At 37.3% G+C, this 12,081-nt stretch overlaps 1 protein-coding gene across 1 annotated transcript in view; it reads right to left on the reverse strand.

Annotated features, from left to right (window-relative positions):
• Atp7a (ATPase copper transporting alpha) overlaps positions 1-12,081 on the reverse strand; it is a 173,366-nt gene that overhangs the window by 49,053 nt on the left and 112,232 nt on the right. Inside the window, exons 7-10 of the mRNA XM_004648103.3 lie at positions 7,463-7,624; positions 3,426-3,502; positions 2,997-3,222; positions 1,465-1,698 (exon numbers count right to left, since the gene is read on the reverse strand). Coding sequence (XP_004648160.1) covers positions 1,465-1,698; positions 2,997-3,222; positions 3,426-3,502; positions 7,463-7,624 — 699 coding nt within the window. The remainder of the gene's footprint in view (positions 1-1,464; positions 1,699-2,996; positions 3,223-3,425; positions 3,503-7,462; positions 7,625-12,081) is intronic.

Below are 12,081 nucleotides of genomic sequence, written 5' to 3' on the forward strand. Positions count from 1 at the left end.
CGCCCCCTGGTGGGCTGAGCTGGCCACACACACACACACACACACACACACACACACACTAAATAAATGTTAAAAAAAAATAAAAATAAAATGTACCAATAAAATTAATTTAAAAAAAAGACTATAATCAAGGGCTGTGGATATAGTTCAGTATCACAGTGCTTGCCTGGTAAGCACGAGGTTATGAATTTGATTCCTAGTATCAAAAAGAGATCATAATCTAAAGTAAAATAAACCAGACACACAAGTCTAAATATCGCACGGTTCATCTCACGTGAGAAATCTAAAATAAATGAGCAAAAGGGACGACAAGAAGAACTTGTTCAAATGAAAAGGGATCAAGAGATGGGGGAAGAGAGGATGGAAGAAAGGAAGGAAATAGGGATTTAAAGAAAACAGAGAAAAAAAAGTAGAAACACAGCCTTTGTAAATGGGGAGGGGAAGAAGGGTTGGAGGATGAGGGAGAGTAAAGGAACATAAAAAAGAATTAAGATGTGCTATGCACAAATACAAATCCCCTATGATGGAAGTGATCATTCTGTATTGCAAACATGCACTAATAAAAAAACTAAAGAAAAATATATATAATTTTTAAAAATATATTTTATCCAAATCTGGAAATTTTATACCAAAAATATGAAAAATACAAAATAGGTATCATATATAATTTATGAAGAAAATGTAAGCAAGAAAAAATATTAGAAACCCAGTAGACACATGGGAAAGAGACTTAACTATGCAAGCCATTTAAAATGAAATACAAATACTCAATATATGAAAAAATCCTTATTCAGTTTGAAAGAAAAGCAAACTAAAGCAATGCTATAACCATTTAAGCAATTACAGGACGTGGTGCTGATGATATACTAAAATTACTTCACTGACATATCCTTGCTGGCAAAAACTGTTACAACGTGTAGTACAAACCGTTATACAATTTATGGCCTTTATCCCAATAATTATATCCTTATAATAAAACACTAACTTGACAATTATTACTCAGAAATATCAAATAATCATCTAGACTGCAACAAGAGTGAAAAACACTCACTAGTGTTCAGGTTACAGATTGGCATATACACTAAGCTTCCAACTCCATTAAATATAAAGATATGTGGAACAGGATTAGAAAATAATTTTCATTATAGCATTGTACTTTTTCTATCAGTATTTTAAACAATGTCATCATATCAACTGACAATTTAATATAACAAAGTAGATACATTTCAAATGTCTCTCTTAAAATATGCATGGGCATATTCTACTATCCACAGTATTAATTCTATAAATTAATCTACTAAAAGAATATTCAACTTAAAATATTGCTAAAATAAAAATATTTCCTCAGTAAATGGTAAACTACATAAATCAATGTTTATTTACAATAACTGTTACAAAACATTGTACCACTTACAGTCATTCATCTATCCATGATTTTAACAAATGGCACTCTCTCACATTTACCTTTGCTATATGTTCCAGCCAGCGGCCCAGCGCAATAAACACAAATAGCATAGGAGGTGTGTCAAAGAACGTAATAGGGTTCACTTTGGCTCTCTCATATGTTGCAACAAGAAGAATAACTGAAGAGTAGGCAAAGGCAATTGTGGTTGCCAGCACAATCAGTACATCCATGTTTGCCGTCTTATGCTTCAGTGCTTTGTAAGCCTGAATGTAGAAGTGCCAGCCTCCAAAAAACTGCAATACAGAAATGAAAATCACTGAAATTTTTTAAATGATGACATTCACATATATACCTCAATAGGTAAAGTGTCAGTATTTACTTTCTTTGGATTTTAACTAATCCATCAATATTAAGGGAAATTTTAATTCAGGAGAATTTTGTACTTTAGTGGATGTGTGTGCACAGCAAACGATTTGAATTACTGTATATGCCCTTCAGGAGTATCCTCTGTCATCCCAAGTGTGTTCTATAACATAAAGAAAGTCAGATGATTCTTGGATGTTTCTTTTTGATGCTCACAAAAACAAAAGCAAGGAAAAATTTAAAATATTTTGTCATGAACTTTTTTTACAGTACTGGGTATTGAACCTAGGACCTTGCACATGTTAGGAAAGTGCTCTACCATTTAGTTACATCACAGACTTATTTTTTATTTGGGGCAACGTTTCATGAGGTAGCCCAGGCTAGCCTCAAACTTGGACTCCTTCCACCTGAGCTACCTGATTAGTTGGGATTACAGAGACAACATGACCCATTGTGTCTGGGCCAGTTTGGTTTTTTGTATTTTCATTTTGTGTATGTGATGCTGCAGACTGAACCCAGCACCTGCAACACGCTCGGTAAGTGCACTACCTCTGAGTTTTATCCATAGCCCTCACAATGTTTTTTATAAGGATCAAGTAAAAAAATATATTTATGAAATGGAATGATTCTTTCTACAGTAAAGGTTTACCTCAAAAGAAGGGAAGAAAAGACAGAAAATAATGAACTGACGTGCCAGACAATAACAATACTTTAACAGAAGAGCAGATATGAATACCAAATCCAAAAACACTTTAACTCTTGTTCTCTGATTTATCATTAAGTCCTAACAGAATCTATTATCTACTTCAACTATTCAGTTTAAGATTATTTTTATAAAGTATCCAGCACAGACTTCTGGCTAATATATCTTTTGAATATGGAAACAACCTTGCTTACAAATTTTTCTTTTTTTCTTTTTTTTTTTTTTACTTTTTTATGTATTTGGTACAGAGTCTACAGAGTCTCACTATGTAGATCGGACTCATAGTGATCCTCCTGTTTTCAACCTCCCAAGCACTGGGAATACAGGCACGTGCCACCACACCCAGTCTCAATTGCTATCTCAGCATACCCCGGGGGGAGGGCCGGCATGGTTGTGGTGTCTGGGATCGAACCCCAGTCCCTGCGCTCTGCCTAAGCAGGTGCTTCTATCTGCTGAGTTATCTGGTCAGCCCCATTTTCATTATTTTTGATTCAATACAAATACATTTGCTAATATTTCACTTGCCTGTACAGGTACACACAATAAAAATGACAGCAAATTCATAATGGACAATCCTGGAAAGATCTGGCGCTCCAGAAACATAGAAGAATGAATATTGATCATGTCTTCATTACTCATGTTCTGATTATGGTGAAGAGTTTCAAGGTGATGGTCCATAACCATCATATATATCATCAGGCCCATTACAGGAATACAGAAAAACAGGCTCACAAGGAAGGATCGTCTCCATCTTATATGGAAAAAAAACAAGAAAAGAAAATTCATTTTAGTAAGTTGTAGTGACTAAAGAGTCTATGTCCTATGGAGAAATACAAGATAAAATTATTCCACCCCATTTAAGGATGATACGGTAAAATCTGACATGCTAAGAGAATGTTAAATTACTAATGAGTCAAAAATCTGTTGTGTTACTGAATCTCCAAAAGCACTTACTGTCTTATTTCTCGCTTATGGTCTAGGTGACTTGCTGACCGATCCTTCTTGACCAAAGAAGCTTCAAAACCTAAGCTCTAAGAAAATTCAGAAAAAAATTTATTTCATTCATTATGTAAATACTACAGAGAAATTCTAAGTCATGGTATTGTTATTTACAATAGTCCAGTTTAATAACTGCAAGTCACTGAGGAATACAAATAAAAACATGCTTCCTGTTCTTAATGACCTTGTTTCTAATCCTTCAATAAAAAAGTAGTATTTCTTTAATTCTAGTTAACATTTATCCTACTATTATCATACTAACAATTTGACTCTAGTTCCTTTTTCCTCAGTAATAGTTCTCATTAATAGGCCTCAAAAGGTAGTACCATACTAAATATATTATCCAGGGCCTCACATATGCAGTCTTGACTCTTGTTCCACCAGAAAGAGAACACAAAAAAGTCATCTTTTCCAACAAAGTATAAAAAGGAAACTACACCTGCATAAGACTCATGCGAACACTGACAGTAACATATGCTATATTTTTATTTGCTAGGGAAACTGGCATGCTATTGTATTTGTTGACAGTGTAGTAAGCAGAGTGAAAAGGGCAACCCTGAGCTTTAGTGATAGTAATTAGGCTCTACTCCCAGTCACGATATTGACTAGCTACAATATACAACTTTCAACAAGTGATCTCTTCACTTGAGTTTCTTCACTTCCAAAATAAAGACGGGGGAAAGAGATATATCTATGTATGTATGCTAGGAGGGCTTGCACAATTGTACTGTGGATTTCTGCTGGTCTATGGAAAGTAACAGTTAATGCTTATTATTTTTTCTCTTACTAATTTCTTATAACTTTTACAATTTTGCATACATATATCTAGTAATCTAATTTGAAGACAAAAGAATGTTGAATTTGTATTATTTTGTTTAGTGAAATTCTGTATCATTTCTAATCTTTTTATTATCAATATTTTATATTCTTTTTTTTTAAAAAAAAGGGGGGGCCAGGGAGATGGCTCAGTGGAATAAGCACTTCTCTGGCAAGCACAAGGGCCTGAGTTCAATCCCTAGTTCTACCAAAAAAGAAAGAAAGAAAGAAAGAAAGAAAGAAAGAAAGAAAGAAAGAAAGAAAGAAAGAAAGAAAAGAAAACAGAACAAAGATAACCACACTACTGTGGGAATTGAGCTGAAGTTTTGGAATCTTATTGTTATGGTTTGTGTCTAGTTGTCTCCCCAAAGCCTCATGCAGTCACTGGGGTGGCTTCTAGAGTTTGTGGATAACTCGTGATCCAATTGGGGGGATTATGAGTGTGAGTGCTACACTCACCCTGGGGAAGATAATCTGCATACAACGTGGGGAAGAGAGAGAGGCTTGCTAGCAGCCACAGCTGTTACTCCTTCCCTTGGCTCTCTGCTGTTTTCCACTGCGTGAGCTGCTGCCCTCTGCCATGTGCCACTCTTCATTGGAGCCAGCCAAGCATGGATTAAAACCTCCACTAACTGTGAGCTACATAAATCTCTCCTTCCTTAATTTTGGGCTTTGGGTATTTTGTCCCAGCAACAAGGAAAAAGCAACTAAGACTCTTGTATTACTGTGCTATTACATCTTTGTGTCATGGGTACTCAATAATGGTAGCTTCACGAAGATGTTAAAGAACCCATATTAACAGGATCTCATCTGAGCAACTAATGCACTTTATTATTTTTTTTTCTTTTTCTTTTTTTTTTAAATAATGCACTTTAGATCAATGCTGGTGAACCTAATGCACATGTGCCACAGCAGGCCATTTGTATCACTAAGAGCTTTGCTATTGTGCTTTTCTTTTAATATGTGAGTTGAGTTTTTTTCTAAACTAAAACCCAGTATTCAGGTTCAATTGCAGTGTTGGTGCTTTACAATAAGTAAGTGGGTTTTAGGCTGCAGTTTGGGGACTCAGACTCTAAAAGATTTGCCATCATTGCTTTAGATCAGTAGAACATTAAATTTTGTAGCACACTGAAAGTTTTGATGCACTTTCCAATGTATCACTGTTTCAGATTTACTTAAGACCCAACAAATTTGGCTCAAAGAGTTTGGGTTTTTAAACATTTTACCTTAACTTAAAAGTTTGGGGGTTTTTTTGCTTTGTCTCTAACATACAATAATGCGTCTGATATATTTCATTTCCTCAGTGATTAACAAGAAACTTAGTGATTGCTGTTAATTTATTTCCACTTTCTAAGGCTAGCAGTGTAGCTCAGTGATAGAGCACGTGCCTAGCAAGCATGATAACCTGGGTCCCTAGCAACACACACAAAGTATTTAAAGTTTCAAAATATTTTTAAGTGACACAGCTCTAAGTCTGATGGTAAATTTACAGTATTTTTTTTCAACTAAGTCTTTTTATTCTTTTGGTAATCTCTTCCAGGATTAACTACTTCCATTGTAGGTGATGAAATCTGTAAGGCTTCACTTCAAATGTTGGCACTGCTATGAACATAGTCTCTTTCCCTTCTCTGAAAGTCAGAATTGAAACTTTGATTCTTGTCTCATATTCCAGTCTCAGAAGTAGTTCCACTGCAGAAGTTATTTGCAGACAATCTTATGCTTTTTAGTCGTAGGCTCTGACCAGGTTCTGTCTTCTCCATGAACACTACCAAAGGACTTATTTTAGATAACTATTAAACTAAGAGGCATTCTCTCAAATGAGTTTAAATGCACTTTATTTTTAGACAACCTACATGATGTGTTTTTTCCCCTAAAAAACAATGTCTCCACTCCAAATAAATCACGGTCAAAATAAATGAAGCGTTCAAGATGACATCAGTCCTATTTGTCTAAAATCCTGGTGTTGCGTAGATGACAAGCAGCAGCCAGTTATGACAAGTGATAGATCCAAGGCTACCATTGAATCCATTAACATTTTTCCATTTCTAAACCATCCTTAAAATCATAAAGGGGGTCCCACCATCCTCACGGTAGTCCAAAAGAGCAACCATGCCATCTGGATTCATGTTTGCACCAATAAAGAACTGACAGTTTTTGAAATTAGCAAGAATGTGCTTGATTTGCTCTGCAGCCCCCGTCATAAATGGTTTTACTCTTTCTGGTCTTTGTTCTTCAAGTCTGCCGTTGATTGATTTCATATAATCCTTGATGTACTTCCTGTAGGCCTCTTGTGAAGCTGGTTTCCTTCAAGTGATGGTTCATTACAATATCTACACCAGTGACTACTGTGCTTTCCATGCCTTTGCCCTCTGGGCCTTCAGCAGAGGCATTGCCACCAATGACCAAGTTGTCAGTGTTACCCTCTGTTCTACTGACCATCTTGCCCTCCACCTCCAGGCACAGCCCATCCACGATCTCCCAGATCTTGTAAATGTTGGAGAACATCTCATCGTGGCTGATGAGGTCCCGGTAGATAATCATGATGGTGGCTGAGTGAGGTGGCGGCCGCACAAGCTTAGCAGGAGCCAGGAGCTCAAGAACAAGCGCAGTGCAGCCTGAGCGGTGCTTGGGAGGAGAGGGAAGCAGGCAGAAAAGTGGTAATTTACAATATTAAATACTTCTTTTCCTGAGTTTTCCTGATGATGACCAAGGAAAAGAGACAGCCATGCGTTTTTTGACATAGGGTCTTATTATGACATCCAGGTGGTCTTAAACTCACTACGTACCCCAGGCTGGCCTCAAACATACAGCAATCCTCTTGCCTCAACCTCCCATGTTCTGGGATTATAGGCATATGCCACCATACCTGCCTTACTTACATTAAATTTTGCAGTGAGCTATGCCTGTAATCCCAGTATTCTGGAAGGTTGAGGCAAGAGGGTCACAAGTTCCAGCCCAGCCTGGGAAACTTAGGAACTTAACAAGATCCTGTCTCTAAATTAGAAAATGAAATGAATTAGATTTTGTGATGGAGCTTGTCACAAATGTTCAAAGCAGTCAGATTTTTTTCATTGTCTATTTCATGCAAACTGTATGTGATTCAAAGGACTACTAATTGAGACAGTAAGAATTCAGACATAAAAAAAAGAATACAGAAATACATTCTTGGTACTTACTTCAATTGTGTGGATAATGTCCCTAGGACCAATGATTTCTGGATCATATTTAATATGTGCTTTGTTGGTTGCCAGGGCCACAGAACAGTAGAAGATTCCTCTGTGTTTTGTTAGAGTAGATTCTATTTTATGTACACAGGAGGCACATGTCATTCCTCTCACCTGTTAAAAACAAAGCCTTTGTTATTCAGAAATATACATTTTCCTCCATTAAACATGAGTTACTACTTTTAACCAAAAGACTGCTAGGCAAGATTTTATTTGTACTTATTATGTTTTATGGATGATAGTTAAAATACCTTTGTTATATAATAGTGAATAAACACACAGTGCCAGTTTCAACAGTATCTTAATTCTCTTGTTGCTGAGATAAAATACCTTATACCCAAAGTTAAAGGAGAAAAGGCCCATTTTGGCTCATATTTTGTAGTAGATTCAGTTTGCAGTTGGCTGGCTCCATGACAGGGTGGCATTGCAGGGAAGAAACAATGCATAACAGGTGGAAGGCAGCAAGGCAGCTAGTACCAAAGCTGTGCAGCAGCAAGAATCGGCAGCAGGCTTCATAGTCTAGCCAGGTTGCGCACTCTTATACACAGAATGGGCCTTCCCATTCCATGTTCAGAAATGTGTCAAATCAATCAGTGGACTAATTTAGTAATCACACATACTTAATCCCAGTATCATATACACTAGATCCAGCTACCTCTCTGAAAAAGCCCTATCTATGACCACATGAAGCTTTGGGGGAGGTCATCTAGACACAAGCAATAACAGGTTAAATAGAAAAGCATCTCACTAAAAGGCTCCCTTGGGCTGGGGATAAGTGCCTGCCTGGCAAGCGCAGGGTCCTGAGTTCAATCCCCAGTACCGCAAAATAAAAAATAAACAAAAGGCTCCCTTATTACTGAAATGAGGAGAAGGACAGGAGAGGGAGGGAGGGGGAAAAGATATACATGATGACTTGGATAACTGTACTGTGGATTTCTGTTGGCCTATGGAAAGGAGCAGTTAATGCTTAATTTTTTTTTCATTGTTTTTCCTCTTTTTCTTCTTAAATCCTTGTAACATTTTTTTCCAACTTTGCATGCATATACCTGGTAATCTAAACTAAGTTGAAGACAACATTATGCAATACAACAAATACTGTCAAACTTGTATTATTTTGCTTAGTGAGATTCTGTATTGTTTCTAATTTTTTATTATTACAATTTTGCATTCTCTTTTTAAAAATAAAATAAAATTTTAAAAGGCTCCCTTTTCCTATCACTATTATTCAGTGACACAGAATTTTTTTTTTTAATTTGTGTGTGTGTGTGGCCAGTTCAGCCCACCAGGGGGCGGGGCTGGCTGGCATGTGGTGCTGGGGGATTGAACCGCGGTCCCGTGCTTTGCTAAGCTTGTTCTAAGTAGGTACCTTAGACTACTGAGCCATCTCACCAGCCCTCACCATTATTTCTTAATCCAGTGCACTGTTTTCCTTGAGATTCTTCTCATCTTGCTTGAGTATTGTTAAAGAAAGTTGATGTCTGATACGTGTTTCAATTTCATATATATGGAAGTGTATTTTTCCCTATATCTTAAATGCAGTTACAGTTTACTTAAGCATAATAGTCTACAATAAATGTCCAGATCCAAAAAACAAAGGGGGGGGGGGGCTGGGGAGATGGCTCAGTGGAATAAGGGCTTCCCTGGCAAGCGCAAGGGTCTGGGTTCAATTCCCGGTTCCACCCAAAAAATAATAATAATAAAATAAATAATAAATGTCCAGATCCTTTCCTAAAAGAGCAATGATAGGCTAGGTGTACAGGCACATACCTATGATTCCGGTGACCAAAGACCCTGAGGCAGGCAAGCATGCTGGTGCATGTCTGTAATATCAGAACATGGGAGACTGAGGCAGGAGGATTGCCATGAGTTTGAGCTCAGCCTAGGTTACATATTGAATTTAGGGCCAGCCTGAACTATATAGCATGACCCTGCCTCAAAAATCCAAAGAGACAGGAGGATCTCAATTTCAAAACCAGCCTGGTCACCCTAGCAAGACCTTATCTCAAAATTTTTAATGGGCTGAGGATATAGATCAGTACATCCTTGAGGCCCTGAGTTCAATTCCCAGCACCAGCCAGGCATGGTGGTGCATGCTATAATCCCAGCACTTGGGAGGCTGAGGCAGGAGGACTGACATGAGTTCCAGGCCAGCCCCCAAACCCCTTCTGAAAAAAAATTCCCAGTACCACAAAGAGTAACAATAAAACTGACAGAAGATTCAAAGACAACTGTTTTAGCTATTTTTCTCACTGCTGAGACAAAAGACCAGACATCCAAGGTTAAGGAAGGAAATTAAGGAAGAAAAGGCTTATTTAGGCCACAGTTTGTGGAGGTTTTAGTTCATAATCTGCTGGCTCCTAAGTAGGGTGGCACATGGCAGAGGGGCAAAAGTTCATGGTGGCACAAGACAAAAAAAGCAACAAGAGCAAAAAGGAGAGGAGCATGCCTCTCTTCCTCCCTTATATTGTACACAGGCTACCTGACCTGGGGCAGGTGTAGCACTCACACACTCAACCTCAGCACTTGACATTGAACCTATCACAAAGTCTAGATTCAGCCAGTTCAGTAAAGCCCAACCCCCATGGCTACATGAGGCTTTGGGGAGACATCCAGACATAAACCATAACAACCACTGAAATACTCTGAAAATTGACCAAAAGCCACTGAGTATATCTAGTGAAGGGCTATCAGCAAAAAATGATGCATTAAGCATCTTTAAATATTTCTCCTCTGGGGCTGGGGAGATAGCGCAGTAGAATAAGTGTTTGCCTGGCAAGTGCAAGGGCCTGAGTTCAATCCTGGTTCCACAAAAAAAAATAAATAAATAAAAATAAAAAAATAAATTCCCCTCTACAAAAAGCTGGCAAGAATTATCAGAACTAATTTTTTCACCAATCTAAAAATTAAAGCTTACACCAATCTAGGAAGTACTTCTTCTTTAAAAATCAGATAAATCTTGATAAAACAGCATGCTGTAGGGTATTATAATTCGTCATATTCTCATTCCATACCCTCTTAGCTCTGTGGTAGCTATCTAAACCACCAGTCTACAATTATAGAGAACAACTCAGAACTGACACTGGAAAGGGCAGAAAAAAGCAGAAGCTCCTTCAAAACCTCATTTCTACAGATCTGTCATTATGTGACCTGTGCGATCGTTTCTTGAAATAAATCCACTTGCAAAAATGTCTACTTGCACTGACTAGACCTCCATGAGTACAAAAACCTTTTCCCCTGGGAAAAGGTTTTTGTTTCTTTTTTTACCCCATTACTGGGGGCTAAACCCAGGGCCCTGCACATGCTAGCCAAGCATCTATGACTAAGCAATGTTTCCAGCCCAGGAAACATTTCTTGATACATTATGGCTTTATTATTTACATTCAAATTTTTGCTTAAACTAGAGCTTATTTTAGCATAAAGGTGTGTGTGTGTGTGTGTGTGTGTGTGTGTGTGTGTGTGTGTGATAGTACTGGGAATAGAACCCAGGGCCCTTGTACTAAACTACATTCCCACCATTTTTATTTTCATTTTCACGGAGGGTCTTGCTAAGTTGCACACACTGGGTTCGAACTTGCAATCTTCCTGCCTAAATCTCCCAGAGTGTTGGGATAACAAGTGGGTTCTACCATGCCTGCCTTTTTTACAAGTAGAATATATTTGTCCTATTTGTAGTTTAAAAAATTAACCCAGGTATGGTGTCATATGCCTGGGAAGTTAAGTCAGAAGGATGGCAAGTTTAAGTCCAGCCCGGGCAACTTAGTGACTTACTGAAAATTTTTCTCAAAATATAAAGAGCTACAGTTTAGTACAAAGAACTGGAATTCAATCCCCACTACTAAAAGAATATTAAAAGGTTAAAGGGAGGGTAGGGGAATGAGGAAAAAAAATAGGTTATGCCATGTACAGGTACAAATGCTCTATGATGAATGTGATCACTACGTATATCTGAAATGTGCCAATAAAATCTGATTTTAAAAAATTAAAAAATTTAAATCAATATTGAAAAGATGAAAAGTTCACTTTGCCCTTTTCCCCCCATTTCTCTCTTTTCCTACTAATCATGTACATAAACCATGTGGTCCTTTCTCTAGTTGTTTATATACATATCTATTTCACAATCACAGATACTTTTTTGCATTTTTACTTAAATGGCATCATACATATCATACTAGAATTTGTTTTGTCAGTAATTAATATGCCTTGAAGGTTGTTACTTGTTAGTTAATATTAATCTATTTCATTTTTATAAACATCTGACAGTCTATATACTATATATAATCAATTATGTTAAAGGAAATGGAAGTTAATTTTAAATGTTTGCTCTGAAAATTGTACTATAAATATCACTTCGTGGTTGAGTATGGTAGTGTATTATCTGTAATCTCAGCACTTTGAGAGACTGAGGCAGAAAACTACAAATTGAAACCCACCTTAGACAATTTACCATCTTAATGAAACCCTATTTCAAAATTTAAAAGTCTAAAAAGTGGCAAGGATATAGCTCAATACAAAGGTCCTGCATTCAGTCCCCAATCTCTCTCTCTCTCTCTCTCTCTCTCTCTCTCTCTCTC

The sequence above is a fragment of the Octodon degus genome, unplaced genomic scaffold (assembly GCF_000260255.1).
Source record: "Octodon degus isolate 3935 unplaced genomic scaffold, OctDeg1.0 scaffold00353, whole genome shotgun sequence".
NCBI lineage: Eukaryota > Metazoa > Chordata > Mammalia > Rodentia > Octodontidae > Octodon > Octodon degus.